Below are 24,558 nucleotides of genomic sequence, written 5' to 3' on the forward strand. Positions count from 1 at the left end.
TACTGCTAGATACCCAGGCTATGCACACCTTGTATCCGAATTTTTAAACTAACACTGTAAAAATAACTGAAAGGAGAGCATGAATGCACACTTTATATCCATGCGGAGTTGATATGTTGAACACTACATGCATATTTCTAGATATGCAGGCTATACAAAACATTATCCTTATTGAGCTCAAATATTAAAACTGTTTAAAATATGTTATTATGATTACATAATAACCCCTTAATGTTCGATGTCTGTCTGTGCCATCATGATCCTTAATGAATAATGAATCTTTCGCAAAATTGAATGGCGTGCTTAAAATTTTTTTACTTCAGGCTAAAAAAACGGGGCATTTCATGCAAGCAAAGTGTATTTAAGGAGCAAATTGAGATAACAGATACAATTTATACATATTTCCTTAAGGGGCTAGTATCATGTAATTATTTATGAATACCGTAGCCAGATATATCTGTATAAGATCAGACTTTGCAAGTATTCCAAAACAGTCAAACTATATGCATCTTTTATTCATAATTGTTTTAAAACATCAGGCTGTTAGCATACATGTTTGTGGAGAGAAAAAAACAAAAACAAAAATTAAACTGTTTAAAAAAAAAACCAAATAAAAAAAACAAATAATAATACAACTCCCATGCGTTGACTATACTCATATACAAACAGTCAAAGGGCAGGAAAGGGTCTGACTTTCATTTTTAAAGTACCAGCTTTCTCCTCCTTTTCCACAAGGGGGTGCTGCATGTCTCTTCTAATATGCTAAATAAAACAACCTAAACTGAGTTTATAGTCTATCAATTAAAATAAAAATACAAATAAAAAGCACTAACTTGTTATTAAAGCATTAAAAAAAACAACACACATACACGCACAAACATTTCCAATTGCAACCCCAGGCACAGTGCATTTATCTTGACATTTATTCATTATAAAAATCTAAACCAAGACATTTGATTCTCATTCATTTTTTTGTTACTAAACCATTTCAATTATGTGTTGCACCTAATTAAAGTAACCACCTTCATCAAAGAACACAGTGGAGAGATAGCTGTACAAACCAGCAGTGTTAAATAAAAAGGACAGACTTGATGTAGATTCCATAATGAACAATCTACGGAGGCTTGTTTCTAACACAATCTGCCATAATATTTAAGGTTGGTGGTGGTACTGTAAATTGACACTCAGTGGTCCAAGGAATTGCTAAAAAGCCTATATAACAAACATATTTAAAGGGACAAAGAGGGCAATCTAGCTGCTCCATGTAAGTGATTAACAACTTTTCATGCTATACTAGTCTTAAGCAGTCCATTCCACATATGCTGCTTGGACAAGGAAGCATTAGCGTGAGCAGCAAGGTGTAATTGGTTGGGAATGTCAGCTGGATGCTTTCAGTCTATCACAGCTGGTATGATTTGGTATGACTAGAGGGAATTGTGTAATATCTGCCTTAGTCATATCTCCAGTTGGGACTGGGCTCTAGGTGGCCAGGGAACCTCAGACTAATTCAGTTTTAAATACCTCAAAAATAGTTTAAGACGGAATAGAGAGACAGTGCAATAGGGCTCTAGACACTATAACCAATTCAAGGAGATGAAATGGTTTTAATTGTTTGACCTTGTTCCTGGGGTCACCTGGGCACCGGTCACTGCCTCCAATACTAATGCCTCAGAGCCAAAAGTCATGCTTTTTTTTTTTATATACCATAAAAATGAACTCCAAAAAAGTGGTTATAAACAGGGAACTGGGGTAGAGGTGTAGATACAGTTGTGCTAAAACAAATTAGCACACCCTTGAAAAATTGGTAATATATATGAGCAGGCAAAACACATTTCTTTTATTTATAATGGGATTTATATTCAACTGTAGGATGTAACAGAATGGGACAATCATAAAACTAAACACCACAACAAAAAAATAAATGAAATTGCTACTGTATAAAAGTCTGCATACCCTTAGTTCCTAATACTGTGCATTGCCCTCTTTAGAATCAATGACAGTGTGCAGTCTTTTGTAAAAGTTGTCTGTGAGGCCCCTAAATCTTTTGGGTGGTATAGCTGCCCAATCATCTTGGCAAAATCTTTGGTCATCTTGCATGAACTGCACGTTTGAGATCTCCCCAGATTAGCTTGATATTAAGTTTAGGAGACAGCGATGGCTACTCCAGAACCTTCACCTTTTTTGCTGTAACCACTGGAGGGTCAACTTGATAATGGTGGAAAGTCCAAGAGCATCCCATGCACAGCCTTTGTGCAGAAGAATGCAAGTTTTCTGCCATTATTTTCTGATAACATGCTGCATTCATCTTGCCATCAATTTTCACAAGATTCCCCGTGCCTTTAGAGCTCAAACCCCCACCCCAAAACATCAGTGAGCCACCACCATGCTTAACAGTGGGGATGGTATTCTTTTCACTATAGGCCTTGTTGACCCATCTCCAAACATAGCGCTTATGGTTGTGACCATGAAGCGCTATTTTGGTTTTGTCACTCCAAATTACAGTCTGCCAGAAGCTTTGAGGCGTGTCAAGGTGTTGTTGGGCATTTTTTTGTGACACATTTTCTTATGAAAATGTAAAAATAATTTTAAAAATGTAATCTAGCCGGGAGAGAACAATCATTAAGAGATTTTTCTTGATTGTCATAGCAGAGGAAAAAGCACCTTAAAGGATATGAAAATGTAAATATATTGCAATACTGGTATGAGCTGTACCTGGAAACCTGAGATGGCATGGCAGCAGGCTTCAATAAAAACACACGCAATATTGGGTTTGGGGGAAACATTTTCAGACATTCAATGCTGGTATTGACGGAAACATAGGTGTTGATTAAATTACAGCAGTGGCTTCTTGCAATAAAAATAAATAAACTGGTCAGCTCAGTCCATAATAAAATACAGGGGTGACATGCCACAGGTTCCCTAGCCACCCACCGTGGGTATTAGGTGGGGGCTAATTTAACGGGGAGGGAACATGTCTTCACCCCCGGCCCCCATTCATGGATGCCTTTCGTTCCCCCCAGAGCACACACATATGGGCAGCAGGTAGGAGCCAATATTTTAATAAATGGAGGACTCTTTTTACATTTTTATTTTATTTTTAGAACCTCTCATTATTATTTTAATTATGTATCTCACCTGCTGACCTAAGCAAAAAAAAAAGCCTGTGGGGTTAATAGGATCCCCCATATTTAGACACCTACCCGCAGCATGGCAAAAGAGGGAATATCTACTAAATATGAGGATCACATTTAAGTTCACAGGCTTTTTTTTATTATATTTTTATGATTATCAGGGCTAGTCATTTAAAAAAGCCGATAAATGTGCTTTCAGTGCGGATTCATCTGCAGTTTTATCTTAGAATGCCATCATTTTTATCATGTTCAACGCCTGAATTTCAGGCGTTAAACATGATGGGGGGAGGAGGACGAAAACAGACACATTTTGCCGATAGATTTAAATGAATGTCATTATGAGAAGAAATATAGTGCTTTTCTTGAAGGACACATTTGCAGCAGACACATAGTACCTGTATGGAGCTAAATTTTGTAACAACATACACTGATCATCCACAACATTAAAACTAATATCGTTTAGGTTCCCCTCGTGCTGCCAAAACAGCTCTGATGCATCAACACATGGACTCCACAAGACCTCTGAACATGTCCTTAGCAGACCAAGGCATTAGCAGAAAACCCTATAAGTCCTGCACGTTGCGAGGTGGGGTCTCCATGGATCGGATTTGTTGTTTGGATTGAAATGTGGGGAATTTGGAAGCCACCTTGAACACTTTTCATGTTCCTAAAACCATTGATTACAAATTTTGCAGTGTGGCAGGGTGCATTACCGCGCTGAAAGAGGCCACAGCCATAGGGGAACACCACTGCTTTGAAGGGGTGTATGTGGTCTGCAACAATCTCTAGGTCGATGTCACAGTCAGAACTTAGGGTTTCCCAGCAGAACATTGCCCAGAGCATAAAACTGCCTCTACTGGGTTACCTTCTTCCCATAGTGCATCCTGCTGTAATCACTTCCCCAGGTAGATGATGAACACACACCCTGCCGTCCACCTGATCTAAAAGAAAATGGTTGGACGCAATATTTACAGATTTTTGACGTAAACTGGCTCACCATCGGCAGGAACCAGCTCAGGGAATGTACAAGGCTGATTCACACCAGGGTTGCCATGTCAAACAGACAAAGGCGGCCATGCCAGTGTTACAGCGTAGACCTCCAGGACTTACCTCTGCCTCTAAGCATTGGAGAGGTGTTGTTGCTGGGGAGGCACTTTCTACTTCCGGTTCGGGGGTCCATTCGGAAGCTTATCCAACCCTCCCCTTGGGTCCTACTGCACAGCGTAGGGGGATCCATGGTTAAAGGAAAGAAACTTCCACATGGGCATGAGCTTGAGGATATGTGCTAACGCAGCACCACAGCTCCAGACCCAGTAGCACTCTGGCGGATTAACATCTCCTAAGGAGTCCCGAGGGGGCAAGAGGATGCCCAGTAACTGACACGGCGAACATCATCCCTTGGCCTGCATGCAGTGTTGGCTGACACTCTGCAGTTGATGGATTTCAATGTAGTGGAGCGTGGTTGCTTTCGATGTCACCACGGGCGTAGGAACCGGGGGGATGGAGGGGACGCATCCCCCCCAGGAAATCATCTGGGGGGGACAGATAATGCAGAAATCCCCCCCCAGGTCCGCCGGCCAAAGGGGAGCGCAAAACTCACTTGTCAGACTGACAAGTGATGTTTGCCGTCCCCCTGACAGGCTGCGTGTGGCTCCATAATGGAACCGCACACAGTGTACGCTGGGAGGGGGAGCGCCTCCCCCTCCCGCACTGCATAGGAGCACCGGGTGTCACGTGACTACCCGGCGCTCAGTCTGACACCGTGCGCCGCTTGAAGAGGTCCCCCTCCCCTGCTCTGTGCGGTAAAACGGCAGGGAGGGGGACAACAGTGTGCAAGGAGGATATTAATATGAATGGAGGGGGTTAGGTATTAATATGAATGGAGGGGGTTAGGAGGGGGTATTAATATGAATGGAGGGGGGTAGGAGGGGGTACAAATATGAATGGAGGGGGTTAGGAGGGGGTATTAATATGAATGGAGGGGGTTAGGAGGGGGTATTAATATGAATGGAGGGGGTATTAATATGAATGGAGGGGGTTAGGAGGGGGTACTAATATGAATGGAGGGGGTACTAATATGAATGAAGGGGGTAAGGGGGCTAATAATATGACTAGAGGGGGTGGGGCTGTGGGGGGTAGTAATATGAACGGTAGGGGTATGGGGGGGGGGGTAGTAATATGGCCGGAAGGGGTATGGGGGGGGTAATAATATGAACGGAAGGGGTATGGGGGGTAGTAATATGAACGGAGGGATAGGGTAGTAATATGAATGGAAGGGGTAGAGGGGGTAGTAAGTGTCCCTAAATGGCAGTTAGGAAATGTGGTCACCCTAAGTCAGGGCAGCCATTAACACGGGGCAAAAAGGGCAGCTGCCCCGGCCCAGTTGCTCCTGGGGGGCCCAAGGCAGCTGCCTCTTGAGCCCCGCTGCCCACAATAATATGCTAAAAATTTTCCCTCTCAAATCCTGATCTGATTCAATCCTCCACTATTCGTCATCGCTACATATTAAAGGACTTTGTTTGCTCCTCCCGACCTCCCTTGCCCTCTGCGTACGCGCGTTCCATGATGTCACGACAACGCTAGGGTGAGCTCCGGTCTCCTACAACTGCAGAGCCGCGCCTCACGCTTTCAGCCCTGAAACCAGATCACTGCTGGTGTCTTCAGTACTGTAAGTACAAGAAGAGATATTACTTGTTTTATGGGGGTTAGGAGGCTAGGTGGTTGGAGGGGAGACAATTAGGGACGGGTGGATAAAGGGGTTAACCAGGGATATCATACTGATTACATGGAATGCTCCCATCCAGCCAGGGATATCATTAGTACAGTACTATCTGCACATTGTTTCCAAAAAAAAATGATAGACATTTTTATTTCATACATTTGTGATGATTCTTTTTTTCCCTCTATATTCAAGTGACACTATAGTCACCAGAACCACAACGGCTAAACGTAGTAGTTTTGGTGTTGATAGCATGTCTCTGCAGGCTTTTTAAAGGACCACTCTAGGCACCCAGACCACTTCAGCTTAATGAATTGGTTTGGGTGCCAGGTCCAGCTGGGTTTAACCCTTTTTAAATAAACATAGCAGTTTCAGAGAAACTGCTATGTTTATATACGGGTTAATCCAGCCTCTAAATCCTCTAGTGGCTGTCTCACTGACAGCCGCTAGAGGCGCTTGCGTGATTCTCACTGTGAAAATCACAGTGAGAGCACGCAAGCGTCCATAGGAAAGCATTGTAAATGCTTTCCTATGCGACCGGCTGAATGTGCGCGCAGCTCTTGCCGCGCATGCGCATTCAGCCGAAAGGGAGGATCGGAGGCGGAGAAGAGGAGGAGAGCTCCCCGCCCGGTGCTGGAATAAAGGTAAGTTTTAACCCTTTCCTCTCCCCAGAGCCGGGCGGGAGGGGGTCCCTGAGGGTGGGGGCACCCTCAGGGCACTATAGTGCCAGGAAAACGAGTATGTTTTCCTGGCACTATAGTGGTCCTTTAACCCCTTAAGGACCAAACTTCTGGAATAAAAGGGAATCATGACGTGTCACACACGTCATGTGTCCTTAAGGGGTTAATGTAAACGCACTGCCTTTTCAGAAAAAGGCAGTATTTACATTACTGCCGAGGAATACCTTATCAGGCGGCCACTAGAGGTGCTTCCTAGTCCAGTGTTGCACAACCTGCAGCACTAGCATTCACGCTGAACACTCCTCATTGAAATGCATTGATTCAACGCATCTCTGTGAGGAGATGCTGATTGGTGCAGCGCAGTGTTTTGCCACGCATTGGGTTGGCTGATATATATTCAAACACTGTATATTCCTGTGCATTGTATTGATGAGGTGATCTGTAATACGCTCACAAACTGCACGTTCCTGTGAGTTATTTTGCTGTAGAGCTTGTGATACACTCACTCACTGCACTTTCCCATGCATTTTATTGCTGAGGTGTTCTGTGATGTACTTGCACCTCACACATTACTGTCAGTTGTATTGCTGTGGAGCTATGCGATACACTGATATGCTTCACATTATATTATTTCACACACACACACACACACACACACTTAAAATTTAACATTATTATTATTATTATTTTATTATTTACATAGCGCCATCAAATTCCGTAGCGCTGTACAATGGGATAAACAACTCCCAGTTTACTGAATAAGAATATACCCGGCGAGTAAGAATGCTATCCCCCCCCCAGATTTGTGGGGGTTCCTACGCCCATGGGTGTCTCTCAAAGATAAATCCAGCAGTTTACACTCAGTGTGCATAACATGTTATTTAAGTCCTTGCTCGACTCCTTTTTTGTTGCTTTGTTATTATTTTTTATTTATGTTGAATGTGGTAGTACACTAACTTAGGCTCCAGTGGATTATTCTAGCGCTGTGTTTTAGCATGGATTAATACTTTTATTTCAGTGGATAACTTGACAGGCTAATTAAGCATTTACTCTACCCTGACAGATTATTTCAAGCCTACTCTGACCTATCACTATTGATGTTTACCAGTCTACCACACTTCTCATGCCTTGAGTAACACTAAGAGATTAGACATGTTATTTTTACATACTATATTACAAAGAGTGCAGATAATCTGAATGCTATGTCACTGTTCTTTCCAACAAGTTTAACTATACATGCGTTTTAATTTTGTCCTAGCTTGTACCCTCTTAAGTCTTATGTTAGACCTGTTTCTTAACCCCTTAAATCCGGAGGACGTACTATTACGCCCTGCAGGAACCGGCTCTAAACGCCGGCGGGCGTAATAGTACGTCCTCGCCATAATGGCCGCCCACGTGGCCGGCGCTAATCGCCCGCTGCAGATCGCGGTCGGGGGGGATGCCTGCCCCCCCAGGCAACCCCCCCTGTGGCCGGTGACCGCGATCTGCAGTCTCTGATCGCAGTGACAGGCTGTCACTGCGACCAGTATTCAGCATGTGTCAGCCGATTTCAAATCGGCTGACACATGCGGCCGGCGGCTTTCCCCTTCTGCAGATCGCGGTCGGGGGACTTACCTGGCCCCCCAGGCAGTCCCCCTGGGGTCAGTGACCGCGATCTGCTAGGTCTGAGATCGCAGTGACAGGCTGTCACTGCGATCTCAGAGCTCTCTGATCGCAGTGACAGCCTGTCACTGCGATCAGTGTTACATGTGTCAGCCTATTGGCTGACACACACATGTAACTGGCACAGTGATCCCCCTGCAGATTGGAAGGGGGGAGTGCTTGTACCACCCAGGCACTCCCCCCTGTGGTCAATTACCCAATCTGCAGGAGGTGATCACAGTGACAGGCAGTCACTGTGATCACTGATCCTGTGTGTCAGCCAGTGATGTGAAATCACTGGCTGACACTGTCTCTGCCCCCTGTCCTGTAATAAAAATAAAATATTAGTTAAAAAAAGAAATAAAAAAAATGACAGTTACAAATAAAATATACTTAGATCATATATATTATATATATATGATCTAAGTATATATATATATATATATATATATATATATACACATACACACACATTTACACATACACGACGTGTATTTAAATATTAATATATATATATATATATATATTAATATCAAATTACACGTAGACTGATACTGATTAAATATATATATAATTATTGTTATATATATATTTATAAATAATATAAAAAAAAAAATATGTAAATACGTAAAAAAATAAAATAAAATAAATAATTAAAAATAAAATATTAAAAAATATATAGATGTGTTTTATTTCGTTCTAACTGTATTGTGATATTAATATATATATATTTATATCAAAATACACGTAGAACGAAATAATATATATATCTATATACATAAATATATACGTATATATCACTATATATATACCTATATATAAATAAAAATATTAAAAAAAATATATATATATATATACGTATATATACACATATGTATATATATACATATATTAATTCTACACATATATTTATGTAATAATTTTACATAATTAGGTATCCTAATTAATTACAATTAGCGGGACCTGCCTGACCACCCATGCCGAAAGTATAGGGAATTTAATTTGCTAGCACTATATTTAACCCTATAACTTTCCAAGACACCATAAAACCTGTACATGGGGGGTACTGTTTTACTCGGGAGACTTCGCTGAACACAAATATTAGTGTTTCAAAACAGTAAAATGTATTACAACCATGATATCGCCAGTAAAAGTGACGTTTTTTGCATTTTTCACGCACAAACAGCACTTACAGGGACGATATTATTGCTGCAATACTTTTTACTGTTTTGAAACACAAATATTTGTGTTCAGCGAAGTCTCCTGAGTACAACAGTACCCCTCATGTACAGGTTTTATGGTGTTTTAAAAAATTACAGCGTCAAATATAATGCTTGTGTTTAATTTTTTTCACATTAAAATTCGCCAGATTGCTTACGTTGCCTTTATGACCCTATGGTAGCCCAAGAATGAAAATTACCCCTATGATGGCATACCATTTGCAATAGTAGACAACCAAAGGTATTGCAAATGGGGTATGTCCAGTCTTTTTTAGTAGCCACTTAGTCACAAACACTGGCCAAAATTGGCGTTTTTTGCATTTTTCACACACAAACAAATACGAACGCTAACTTTGGCCAGTGTTTGTGACCAAATGGCTACTAAAAAAGACTGGACATCGCTTATTTGCAATACCTTGGGTCGTCTACTATTGCAAATGGTATGCCATTATGGGTGTAAATTTATTTCCTGGGCTACTATACAGTCTCAAAGGCAACGTAACCAATCTGGCGAATTTCAATTTCAAATGTAACACGCTATATTTGACCCTGTAACTAACCAAAACACCATAAAACCTGTACATAGGGGGTACTGTTTTACACGTGAGACTTTGCTGAATACAAATATGTGTATTTTATTGCAGTAAAAGCAAACAGTATTATGACATTAACAGTTAAAATGTCATGTAGAACGAAAAAAATAAAAAAAAATCTTATTTTCTCCCATTTTTTTCATATTAAATTATGTTTCATAGCTAAATATTTGATATTAAATGAAAGCCCTGTTTCCCCTGAATAAAATGATATATAATAAGGGGGGGTGCATTTAATATGAAAGAGGTGAATTACGGTTGGACAGACATGTAGCGCAAATGCCAGGTTTTGTTTACGTTTTGTTTCGTTCACAACTTGTACATTTGGCTGCGGTGTTAAGGGGTTAAACTTAAAACAAAAACAAAAAAAGTGCAATTCTCTCATATGCCATGACACTGTACCTAAACGTATGTTTACAATATGCTTATCAATGTTGTTGTGGCATCACAAGCCTGTCTGTTACTTCTTGCACTATGAAAATAAAGAATTAAAAAAAATATATAATAATATTCTGCTAATCCAATCCAGCTCCATGTACCTTATTAAAAAAAAAAAAAATGTGCATTTTAAAACAGGTAACCCAATTCCCAGATTGAAAAGATAAACACAGCCCATACCACCATCCAGGTAATCAGAAGTCACAGAAACATCATCTGAAGCCACTGACATTCCATAGTTGGGGTTTTCGTGATAGCCTTCTTGGGTCACATCGTCGGTAGCTGTGTCACCTGCTGAAATAAAAAACAGTTATGTCTAAATTGAGGTTTTGAAGAGTGAGATCATGAAGCAGCATCAGAAATATTTAATAAGGATGTGTATGTTCTATACAAAGCTCAGGTTGAAGTGGAGCATTCATGAAAACTTAAGTGTAAAGAACTTACTCTCCAAAGGAGCTATAATCCGCTTATCTCCAACCCTTTGCTCCCTTCTGGCCCGATCCTCTCCTTCCCCTCTGTTTCTAGCCAGTGCACTTCTTCCCTTTGCCCATTGGCTGTTCCAAAGAGCCAGAGTATCCTAACACCACCAACGGGAGCTACCTACGTTATCTCTGGAACTCTGGCTCAGCCCATATTTAGCCCCTCGACTTGGTCATATTGTCCCTTGGTTTCACCCCTTCCGAATGGACTAGGAGAGCGCTTTTTGGAAGGGGTATACAACTCATCCAGGTGAACAATCGCTACCTATAAGCCGGAGGGAGCCCCCCTGCCTCAAGTTGCTACAACTCCGATTAAAAGACTGCTACGCGACACCCACCACATGGAACTTTATTTTTTAGCCGTCTGCCAGAACTTTAACACCATGGTTGTTTGGTCAATACCCCATGGATACGAGCGCCACTTTCAAAGAATGGGCGCTCAGATCGGGCCTATCCGGGAATACATCATATGTGCAGGTAGAAGGTGTTTTATGAATGTATTTGGGGTTTTTTGGGTTGCACTCTCTGTATTCGGGAGATAATGAGTTTAACCAAGAGATGACACAATTATCTCCCAGACACACAAGCGCCTGGGTGAGCTTACGGTTTGTTGAATAGAGACCCCATGCTGGGAGTCTGTGTATATAAACCTGTGTCCTTTTTCAATAAAACCCTTCATCAAGCCTCAACTGATGTTCGGGTAAAAAGAGAGGTATATTCACTATTCACCTTGTGGGATTTGGGAGAGACCTACAACAGAGGTACCACTCTGGGTACAGGAGCTCTGTTACATTAAGGGATGTATTTGCTGGTAACATCACTTTTAGAGCTTTAACCCACAGTTCTTCTTTATAAATACCCACAAGTTCTGAGGAGAATAAATCCTTTATTACAACTACCACTTGGTAATGTTTTTGTATCTCAAAATCACCCAAGAAGACTAGCAAGATTACAGCTTACACTTGGCTTGCTCTGGTTTAAAGACAGTGCAAATTATTCCTCCAGTCTTCAAATTATCCCTCCAGGGTGTCAGGTGCCAGGCAAGTGCCCAAAATAAATTGTTAAGTTTAGCAGAGCCTTCTGACATTATCAAGAGTTTCATTTAAAGATCGGGCAAACTTTATGAATGAGAATTATAATATAAGAATGTGTTCTGTACGGGAAACTTGCATTGCGTTTGAATGTGGATGTAGTTTATTGGAGGGGACAGGCCTGAAGATTAGCCTGACTTTTCATGGAGATATTTTTACTGTAATGTCATTTTAAAGCGGCTTTGCCACTCCCATATAAAAAATGACTATTTCACCGAGATCAAATCTTTATGAAATTCCAAAATAGTCAAAAGATTGACTGCGAAAAAGTAGGGACTAGGTGACAAGCAATGTTGTGAATTATCTTAATATCTCTCTTACACATTTATGGAAAATAATTAAAATGTAATTTATTATTAAGTAACAAACTTTTAGAGCAAACAATTGCCCGTGATAATTTGTGATCCTGATTAGTACTGTAGTTCTAACTACATTTCATATTATATAATCAGAATAGGAGAGAAATGTGGGTTTCACTAACATAAAAACTAAGGCTTAAGGTACCATAACTAGAATCTCCTGTTTAGGAGCTTCCATTAGCTCTTAAGTGATTGGTCTCAGTGAAACATAGAAACATAGAATGTGACGGCAGATAAGAACCATTCGGCCCATCTAGTCTGCCCAGTTTTCTAAATACTTTCATTAGTCCCTGGCCTTATCTTATAGTTAGGATAGCCTTATGCCTATCCCACGCATGCTTAAACTCCTTTACTGTGTTAACCTCTACCACTTCAGCTGGAAGGCTATTCCATGCATCCACTACCCTCTCAGTAAAGTAATACTTCCTGATATTATTTTTAAACCTTTGTCCCTCTAATTTAAGACTAGGTCCTCTTGTTGTGGTAGTTTTTCTTCTTTTAAATATAGTCTCCTCCTTTACTGTGTTGATTCCCTTTATGTATTTAAATGTTTCTATCATATCCCCCCTGTCTCGTCTTTCCTCCATGCTATACATGTTAAGATCCTTTAACCTTTCCTGGTAAGTTTTATCCTGCAATCCATGAACCAGTTTAGTAGCCCTTCTTTGAACTCTCTCTAAGGTATCAATATCCTTCTGAAGATAGGGTCTCCAGTACTGTGTACAGTACTCCAAGTGAGGTCTCACCAGTGTTCTGTACAATGGCATGAGCACTTCCCTCTTTCTACTGCTAATACCTCTCCCTATACAACCAAGCATTCTGCTAGCATTTCCTGCTGCTCTATTACATTGTCTGCCTACCTTTAAGTCATCAGAAATAATCACCCCTAAATCCCTTTCCTCAGATGTTGAGGTTAGGACTCTATCAAATATTCTGTACTCTGAACTTGGGTTTTTACGTCCAAGATGCATTATCTTGCACTTATCCACATTAAATGTCAGTTGCCACAACTCTGACCATTTTTCTAGTCTACCGAAATCATTTTCCATTTGGCTTATCCCTCCTGGAACATCAACCCTGTTACATATCTTAGTATCATCTGCAAAAAGACACACCTTACCATCAAGACCTTCTGCAATATCACTAAAAAAATATTAAAGAGAATGGGTCCAAGTACAGATCCCTGAGGTACCCCACTGGTGACAAGCCCAAGCTTCGAATATACTCCATTGACTACAACCCTCTGTTGCCTGTCACTCAGCCACTGCCTTACCCATTCAACAATATTGGAATCCAAACTCAAAGATTGTAGTTTGTTGATAAGCCTTCTATGTGCAACAGTGTCAAAAGCCTTACTGAAATCGAGGTAAGCAATGTATACTGCATCACCCTGATCTATAATTTTAGTTACCCAATCAAAAAAATCAATAAGATTAGTTTGGCATGATCTCCCTGAAGTAAACCCATGTTGTCTCTGATCTTGAAATCCATGTGTTTTTAGATGTTCAACAATCCTATCCTTTAACATGGTTTCCATCACTTTCCCCACTACTGAAGTTAGGCTTACTGGCCTATAGTTGCCCGACTCCTCCCTATTACCTTTCTTGTGAATGGGCACAACATTCGCTAACTTCCAATCTTCTGGGACTACTCCTGTTATCAATGATTGGTTAAATAAATCTGTTAATGGTTTTGCTAGTACACCACTAAGCTCTTTTAATAGCTTTGGGTGTATTCCATCAGGTCCCATTGACTTATTTGTCTTTACTTTTGACAGTTGAAATAGAACCTCTTCCTCTGTAAACTCATTTATCCTTTTTCTTAACTGAGGTCCCTTTCCTTCATTTTCATCTGTAAATACCGAACAAAAATATTCATTGAGGCAGTCAGCTAGACCTTTATCCTCATCTACATACCTTCCTTCTTTTGTTTTTAATCTAACTAATCCTTGTTTTACTTTTCTTTTCTCATTTATGTATCTAAAAAAAGGTTTTGTCCCCCTTTTTTACTGACTGTGCTATTTTCTCTTCTGTGTGTGATTTGGAAGCTCTTATAACTTGCTTAGCCTCTTTCTGACTAATCTTATAGGTCATTCTGTCTTCCTCACTCTAGGTTTTTTTATAATTACTAAATGCTAACTTTTTGTTTTTTACTATTTTGGCTACATCTGTGGAGTACCACAGTGGTTTCTTGAATTTTTTGCTTTTACTGACAAGCCTAATGCAATTTTCTGTTGCCTTCAGTAGTGCAACTTTTAAATAATCCCATTTCTTTTGGACTCCATTTAAATTGCTCCAGTCTGATAATGACTCCTTTACACATATTCTAATTTTGGAAAAGTCTGTTTTTCTAAAGTCTAAAACTTTTGTTTTTGTGTGGTGTGACTCAGTCACTGTTCTTATATTAAACCACACTGACTGATGATCACTGGATCCTAAACTTTCACCTACAGTAATATCTGATACCAAATCTCCATTTGTTAACACTAAATCTAGAATGGCCTCTTTACGAGTTGGCTCCTCAACGACTTGTTTTAGAGACAATCCCAGTAGGGAGTTTAGAATATGTGTGCTCCTGGCACAAGTAGCTATTTTTGTTTTCCAATTCATATCAGGAAGATTAAAGTCACCCATGATGATAACTTCCCCCTTCATTGTCATTTTAGCTATTTCTTCAACTAGTAGATTATCCAACTCTTCAATTTGTCCTGGGGGCCTATAAATCACACCTACACGAGTTACTGTGTGATTACCAAATTCTAACGTAACCCAAACTGACTCTATGTTCACCTCACTAACCTTCATTAGGCTAGATTTTATGCTATTCTTTACATACAGGGCCACCCCTCCCCCTTTCTTGCCTTCCCTGTCTTTTCTATATAAAGAGTACCCTGGTATTGCTATGTCCCAGTCATTTTTCTCATTATACCATGTCTCAGTAACAGCGAACTAAATCTACACTATCAGTTGAATACTGAGCTTAGCTCAGACAGCGAGCGTCTGGGTCTCTAAAGGCTGCATTGAAGGCAGAGAGCAGTGCCCAGTAGACCCCTTGTAGGAAATATTATCGTTCTAAAACAGTTTGAATACTTAAATGGGGGGTGCCCGGGCACTCCTGGCACCATAACCACTACAGTGTGTGGCAAGAACTCTTGATATATTGCAGGGTGACAATCACTTTAGGCACCTGGTCCTAATTTTTGTCAAATATCTCAGAAAAGGGTGCCCAGAGACTCTGCACCTTAGCTACTTATCATGAGATATTGTAGTTATGGTGTTTAGAGTGCCCTTTTAAATAAATAATGCCTACAAAATCCCACTGTTCTGCATCATTGACCTCTATTTAACCCCTGATGCGGCTAAGGTGCTGGTCCATGCTCTCGTTCTCTCTAGCCTTGACTACTGCAATACCCTTCTCAGTGGTCTTACATGTTCCCAGATTGCACTGCTGCAATCCACAATGAATGCGGCGGCGAGGCTCATTTTCCTGTCCGCTCGCACCTCCCACGCCTCCCTGCTCTGTCAGTCCCTGCATTGGCTCCCAGTTAGATATAGGGCTCAATTTAAAATTCTGGTGCTTGCTTACAAGTCCCTACATAATGCTGCTCCAACCTACCTATCCTCCCTAATACACAAGTATGTCCCGTCGAGGCCCCTACGCTCTGCCAAAGACCTATGTATATCCTCTGTCCGTGCTCCCACCTCGAATGCTCGCCTCCAAGATTTCTCCAGGGCTACACCTCTTCTGTGGAATTCCCTTCCCTTCTCCGTAAGACTTTCACCCAGTCTCCACTCAATCAAAAAATCATTGAAAACTCACTTCTTCAAGAAAGCATATCAATTAAACTGTTTGCAGGTTTGTATCCCTCACCCCCAGGACTCCTCTCCTGCAACTATCAAAAATTATCTACAAAGCCCTCAGTTAATACTTTCCTAACAACCTACTTCGTACCCCTACTTTTACCCTTTGTGTCACTATACACCACTCCCTCTAGAATGTAAGCTCATTGAGCAGGGCCCTCCACCTCTCTGTTCCTGTACGTCCAGTTGTCTGGTTACAATTACATGTCTGTTAGTCCACCCATTGTACAGCGTTATGGAATTGATGTAGAATTATTAAAAACCTTTATTGATCCTGTATTGAATTTTTGTACTAACTCCATTTTAACTTCATTACATGACAGCTTTCCTAACAGCATTTAGAATATTGAATAGAGAATGTATTTTCTAGAAGGACATGACTAACACCGGAATTATCAAGTTCCTGTAATATGAAACAAAGTATACTATAGCTAGGCCATGAGAAAACTGCTCTAATGAAATGTTCTTTCATAAAAAAGACCCTGAACCTGACCCCGAGTCTGACATCACTAACTACCCAAAATGACGCCCAAGCCCCCCTTCCCACCGAGTAAGCCTCGTGCTGGGTAAGATGGCGCTTGAGCCATCTGTCCACACCCGTGTCCAAAATGACGCCACCTCCCGGTGGGAGGACACCTAGTCAGCCACTTAGTACTTGAGCCAATTAATAATATTGATGGGTGGACATTGACATAGCCACTTAACACCTAATCCAATTAATGATGTTTATTTGTTGTTATCTTGATATTCAATGTAATTTCGCTCTTATAAGGGTCTGCGAGCCCGCTTTTAACCAGATGCCATTAAATTTTCTCGAAGTGCTTTTAACCTGAACTCCGTGTGTCAGTGTGAATTTACTTCTGCGTATACGCAATTTAATCATCTCAGATTTGGACAGGAACAGATAGACATTTGAACATATTTGTTTATTTTCAAAATAATCTACATCAGAATCTGATGGCGCTATATAAATAATAATAATAATTGACCTAACTAAAACCAAGTTTCAGCCTGGCACTCAACACTAAAGTAAGGAAGGCACCATTTATCATTTAAATATTCTTTATATCAAGCAACTTCACAATTGTGGTCCTACTCCTTAGGTAGAAATATATGGATATTTGTTTGAGCCAGCCAGTTTGATCAAAAAATACATCCGACTTTACCCCTGTGGATCTTATTGATGCCTCCTTAACCTTGTGGGGATGTGCATTACCTGTTAAACAAAGCTTATTTAACTTAACTACTACACCTTAAGATAGATACTTTACCCCACAACCCTTCCCCCACTCAATTCTCAACATCCAAATATAGAGCTACATAATGTTCTTGTAAAATCATCTATTTACGGTTTGGTCTCTACATAATAGGCAAAAACCCAATCCCAGAGGGCTTAATGCATAGTTATAACTCATGGATCCAATATCAACTAGCAGTGATATTGAATATATATTGGGTTAGCAGGAAAGGGGATGTTGGTTTGGGAAAACACAGTTCATTAATCAGCATTGTCTTGCAAAAAGATGTTTTGTTTTGTAAAAACAAAACAAAAACAAAAAAACACATTAAACAGTTCCTCCATAAATATGTTATTACATTTTGATTGCAATACACACATTTTACATTTCTGTTCCTGCCATCATGTGTGCTTCTGTTTTAAAGAGGACATTATATATAAACTGATAAAAAAGGTTTGCTGTCCAAGCTTGCATTCTGTAAATATAACACAAGAAAATGTTAGCAGGTGTTAATTATTCCTCTAAACATGGCAAGTTACTCATTTAGAATTAAAAGATTCAACATACCACCCCAGACACTGTCCAGGCCATCCTTACTGGGAACCAGCAAAGGAGGAAACTAAATCCAGATCTCATCTTAAAATGAACTTAACACATCAGCAAAGTTTAACTTCTGAGCGATCTGAAATCATCTTGTGTCTACTATTACCCTTTACAGTTGGAGATATTTTCAACAGGCTGCTTATCTACTTCTCTTCAAGCTTCTACAAGTAACCTAGCCAATAATATCATATTTCACCTACAGCAGTAAGGTTCCCCTCATACTATAATAGGATGTTTTTATAAAAAACGCAGATGCTCATATTTGCCCATCTCTTTTATTAATCTATCAACAGCAAAGAAAGAAAATAATATACAATAGAATATTTAAAAAAAAAAAAAAAAAAAAAAATGTAAAACATACCCATAATGGGTTACCCATAATACATTAGCCAATCATAACATTGCACATTCCATATTATTATTATTATTTTATTATTTATATCCCAACATATGCCCCTAAGCCACTCCTCTTTCTTTACTGCTGCTCCTTCAGCAAAGTATCCATTTAAAATTTTGCTTGTATGACTGTGTTTTTGATACATATTTGCCTGATTATGTTTAAATATTGTTAATTTCACTTTTTCTCTAATAGCCTGTGCCTTGTTGAACCTGTTTTTCTATATTTCCCTTGAGTCCTTTCTTTTGGGTTTCCAGTCTTCTATATTGTTGTTTTTCCTGTCACCAAGATTTAGTTGTGTTAGTTTCCAGTCAACAACTGGTTCATTAAGTGTTCTTGCATAGCAAGACCACTTAATGTTATCTCACATATATATTATTATTATAGCCAAATTTGCCACCCTAACTCCTCCCACAGTTTTTACCCTACATAGACAAAAATATACCAAAACGTGCAGATTGTTCCCGATCGGATTGCTATTACTTAGTGGAACGTTTCGGCGAATGGTTCTCTGAATATCGTCGTTCTTGTGGCAAAATTTGTCCGATAGGAATGAATGGCAAAGCTAGAGGGGGAGCTGGCAAAAGCTGAAAAATCAGGACATGATTTCTAAACTGCCACCACTCCCTCATTTTCAGGCCCACCTACACAAATCTTATATCAAAACGTTCAGCTATCCCTGCTGCCACTAAAAATGTCCACGGCTAAGCCATACTCCCTATAGTTTTCACAATATGACTATTTGTTTGCAACTCACGCCGTCCATTGACATTCATTGAAACCCCACTCTGCAAAGCTCACATTTAAAAGGGCAATTTCTAAACTGCGACTGTGCCTTCATTGTTAATATTGCAGAGACATACTATGCATCAAAATGTAGGCCTGGGTCTTGTGATTCTCACAATATAAAGCTCTTTGCTGTAGGATTTATAGTTTTTAAAATACGACCATTTGAAGATGGCAACCGCCAAAATACTCTGACCTGTGCCAGGCTACAGCAGCAAGTGATGTCATAGACAGGGCCTGCTAATGTTTTTATAAATGTATGTTTTAATGTAACTGTGAAGCACTTTGGGCAACAACATTGCAATTAAATGTGCTAAAATGTAGGTCTGGGTCTTGTGATTCTCACAATATAAAGCTCTTCACTGTAGGATTTATAGTTTTAAAAATATGACCGTTTGAAGATGGCAACCGCAAAAATACTCTGACCTGTGCCAGGCTGCAGCAGCAAGTGATGTCATAGACAAAGCCTTTTACACCTGCTAATGTTTTTATAACTGTATGTTTTAATGTAACTGTGAAGCACTTTGAGCAACAACATTGCAATTAAATGTGCTATAAAAATAAATAATAACAGTTACGCCGCCCACTCCAGTTGTAGACTACTGGTGGAGGCAAGAACACTTCACAATTTCCCCAGAAATTGTAGTTTTTCTAGTTCTTATTATAGCCAAATTTGCCACCCTAACTCCTCCCACAGTTTTTACACTACATAGACAAAAATATAGGATTTTACACTACATAGACAAAAATGTTCAGCTATCCCTGCTGCCACTAAAAATGTCCACAGCTAAGCCATAGTCCTGATAGTTTTAACAATATGACCATTTGTTTGCAACTCACGCCGTCCATTGACATTCATTGAAACTCCACTCTGCAAAGCTCACATTTGAAGGGCAATTTCTAAACTGCCACTGTGCCTTCATTGTTAATATCTCAGAGACATACTATACATCGAAATGTAGGTCTGGGTCTTGTGATTCTCACAATATAAAGCTCTTCACTGTAGGATTTATAGTTTTAAAAATACGACCGTTTGAAGATGGCAACCGCAAACATACTCTGACCTGTGCCAGGCTGCAGCAGCAAGTGATGTCATAGACAAAGCCTTTTTCACACCTGCTAATGTTTTTATAACTGTATGTTTTAATGTAACTGTGCAACAACGTTGCAATTAAATGTGAAATATAAATAAAAATAACAGTTACTCCGCCCACTCCAGTTGTAGACTACTAGTGGAGGCAAGAACACTTCACACAATTTCCCCAGAAATTGTAGCTTTTCTAGTTAGTATTATTATTATAGCCAAATTTGCCACCCTAACTCCTCCCACAGTTTTTACACTACATAGACAAAAATTTACCAAAACGTGCAGATTGTTCCCGATCGGATTGCTATTACTTTGTGGAACGTTTCGGCGAATGGTTCTCGGAATATCGTCGTTCTTGTGGCGAAATTTGTCCCATAGGAATGAATGGCAAAGCTAGAGTGGGAGCTGGCAAAAGCTGAAAAATCAGGACATGATTTCTAAACTGCCACCACTCCCTCATTTTCAGGCCCACCTACACAAATCTTATATCAAAACGTTCAGTTATCCCTGCTGCCACTAAAAATGTCCACAGCTAAGCCATAGTCCTGATAGTTTTCGCAATATGACCATTTGTTTGCAACTCACGCCGTCCATTGACATTCATTGAAACTCCACTCTGCAAAGCTCAAATTTGAAGGGCAATTTCTAAACTGCGACTGTGCCTTCATTGTTAATATTGCAGAGACATACTATGCATTAAAATGTAGGTCTGGGTCTTGTGATTCTCACAATATAAAGCTCTTCGCTGTAGGATTTATAGTTTTTAAAATACGACCGTTTGAAGATGGCAACCGCAAAAATACTCTGACCTGTGCAAGGCTGCAGCAGCAAGTGATGTCATAGACAAAGCCTTTTACGCCTGCTAATGTTTTTATAACTGTATGTTTTAATGTAACTGTGAAGCACTTTGGGCAACAACATTGCAATTAAATGTGCTATAAAAATAAATAATAACAGTTACGCCGCCCACTCCAGTTGTAGACTACTGGTGGAGGCAAGAACACTTCACACAATTTCCCCAGAAATTGTAGCTTTTCTAGTTAAGTGTTCTTGCATAGCAAGACCACTTAATGTTATCTCACATATATATTATTATTATTATTATTATTATTATAGCCAAATTTGCCACCCTAACTCCTCCCACAGTTTTTACACTACATAGACAAAAATATACCAAAACGTGCAGATTGTTCCCGATCGGATTGCTATTACTTTGTGGAACGTTTCGCCGAATGGTTCTCGGAATATCGTCGTTCTTGTGGCGAAATTTGTCCCATAGGAATGAATGGCAAAGCTAGAGTGGGAGCTGGCAAAAGCTGAAAAATCAGGGCATGATTTCTAAACTGCCACCACTCCCTCATTTTCAGACCCACCTACACAAATCTTATATCAAAACGTTCAGCTATCCCTGCTGCCACTAGAAATGTCCACGGCTAAGCCATAGTCCTGATAGTTTTCACAATATGACCATTTGTTTGCAACTCACGCCTTCCATTGACATTCATTGAAACTCCACTCTGCAAAGCTCACATTTGAAGGGCAATTTCTAAACTGCGACTGTGCCTTCATTGTTAATATCTCAGAAACATACTATACATCAAAATGTAGGTCTGGGTCTTGTGATTCTCACAATATAAAGCTCTTCACTGTAGGATTTATAGTTTTAAAAATATGACCGTTTGAAGATGGCAACCGCAAAAATACTCTGACCTGTGCCAGGCTGCAGCAGCAAGTGATGTCATAGACAAAGCCTTTTACACCTGCTAATGTTTTTATAACTGGATATTTTAATGTAACTGTGAAGCACTTTGGGCAACAACATTGCAATTAAATGTGCTATATAAATAAATAATAACAGTTACTCCGCCCACTCCAGTTGTAGACTACTGGTGGAGGCAAGAACACTTCACAATTTCCCCAGAAATTGTAGCTTTTCTAGTTATTATTATAGCCAAATTTGCCACCCTAACTCCTCCCACAGTTTTTACACTACATAGACAAAAATATACCAAAACGTGCAGATTGTTCCCGATCGGATTGCTATTACTTTGTGGAACGTTTCGCCGAATGGTTCTCGGAATATCGTCGTTCTTGTGGCGAAATTTGTCCCATAGGAATGAATGGCAAAGCTAGAGTGGGAGCTGGCAAAAGCTGAAAAATCAGGACATGATTTCTAAACTGCCACCACTCCCTCATTTTCAGGCCCACCTACACAAATCTTATATCAAAATGTTCAGCTATCCCTGCTGCCACTAGAAATGTCCACGGCTAAGCCATAGTCCTGATAGTTTTCACAATATGACCATTTGTTTGCAACTCACGCCTTCCATTGACATTCATTGAAACTCCACTCTGCAAAGCTCACATTTGAAGGGCAATTTCTAAACTGCGACTGTGCCTTCATTGTTAATATCTCAGAGACATACTATACATCGAAATGTAGGTCTGGGTCTTGTGATTCTCACAATATAAAGCTCTTCACTGTAGGATTTATAGTTTTAAGAAAATGACCGTTTGAAGATGGCAACCGCAAAAATACTCTGACCTGTGCAAGGCTGCAGCAGCAAGTGATGTCATAGACAAAGCCTTTTACACCTGCTAATGTTTTTATAACTGGATGTTTTAATGTAACTGTGAAGCACTTTGGGCAACAACATTGCAATTAAATGTGCTATATAAATAAATAATAACAGTTACTCCGCCCACTCCAGTTGTAGAATACTGGTGGAGGCAAGAACACTTCACAATTTCCCCAGAAATTGTAGCTTTTCTAGTTATTATTATTATTCTTATTCTTATTATAGCCAAATTTGCCACCCTAACTCCTCCCACAGTTTTTACACTACATAGACAAAAATATACCAAAGCGTGCAGATTGTTCCCGATCGGATTGCTATTACTTTGTGGAACGTTTCGGCGAATGGTTCACGGAATATTGTCGTTCTTGTGGCGAAATTTGTCCAATAGGAATGAATGGCAAAGCTAGAGTGAGAGCTGGCAAAAGCTGAAAAATCAGGACATGATTTCTAAACTGCCACCACTCCCTAATAACAGTTACTCCGCCCACTCCAGTTGTATACTACTGGTGGAGGCAAAAACACTTCACAATTTCCCCAGAAATTGTAGCTTTTCTAGTTTAATTTGATATACTATTTATTAACTGTGTCTGTTATATTGCAGCTGGTCCTACTACTACAGCTGGTCCTCTTCTTTGTTTTAGGGGTGCAATGCTGGCCTTTCTAGACCCTTTTCCCAGGCTAGAGACCGTTTGGTCTAAGGGGATGGGAATGTATTATTATTATGATCACATTAATTCTGAGGTGTTTCACTTTGACCAGGTTAGTCACACAGACCATGCCATGGGTGTCATATCAAAAAAATTGTCTCTTTCTAGTACTGCTCTTATGCGGGCACAATGCCCTACCACACCCCTTCCAGCTGTAACTGAGGATGAACTGGCGGTGCCTTCCTAAAGTCATAAATCAATCCATAAATCACTTGAAACGGACCGGGTACATCCTGTCAATAATGATGACATGGTTACACCAATTAAAAGAGTCCCCTACCAGGATAAATCTGTGCAGAAGTGGAAAAAGATCAAGGCCCTAGCTGAGACTTACGACTCTGATTTGTCTTCTGAAGAGGTTTCATACAAGTCTGAGAGAGGTGGCTCAACCAAGTCAGATAGGCCCTTCCAGGCTATTGCTTGGACTACAGCCTTTACAGAGGTTGCAAAGAATACTACAGATGAATCCATATTCTGAGTGGAATTCAATTGAGCATGTGGTCAACTACCTGCCCTTACAAGTGCGTAAATCGTTCGATAAGGACACACAAAATAAACTTAGGGCAGAACGGTCCCAGACTCTGTGTGTGTCACCCCTGAGGTTCACGCTAAGGTAGCTCTGTTTCTGGGAAAATTAGCTTGGGAAGCCAAGAATGGTTTGGATTTCTTTTTGTAAACATGTCAGGACAAGGTCCTGGATATCCTTGGCCCTAACACATAGACGTTGAGATGGTGGAGCCTGCATTGTCTGATGGTACCTCCATGGGTCTACATGCCCTCAGTGGTTGGAAGCAACGATCTGCCTAATAGGCAACGCCAACACAGCTTTGGCGACTAAAAGAAGCAAGACTATCTTGCAAAAGATAGAACCAAATCTTGTAAACTTGGCCATTACAGAACCTGGTCCACAAGGGAATGGTCTCCTGTTTAGAGATATTTTCGTTAAGGGG

General features: G+C 40.1%; 1 protein-coding gene across 1 annotated transcript in view; it reads right to left on the reverse strand.

The window, feature by feature from the left end:
* SKAP1 (src kinase associated phosphoprotein 1) overlaps positions 1-24,558 on the reverse strand; it is a 480,903-nt gene that overhangs the window by 357,626 nt on the left and 98,719 nt on the right. The window contains exon 4 of the mRNA XM_063458887.1: positions 10,603-10,716. Coding sequence (XP_063314957.1) covers positions 10,603-10,716 — 114 coding nt within the window. The remainder of the gene's footprint in view (positions 1-10,602; positions 10,717-24,558) is intronic.

This window comes from Pelobates fuscus, chromosome 6, assembly GCF_036172605.1.
Source record: "Pelobates fuscus isolate aPelFus1 chromosome 6, aPelFus1.pri, whole genome shotgun sequence".
NCBI lineage: Eukaryota > Metazoa > Chordata > Amphibia > Anura > Pelobatidae > Pelobates > Pelobates fuscus.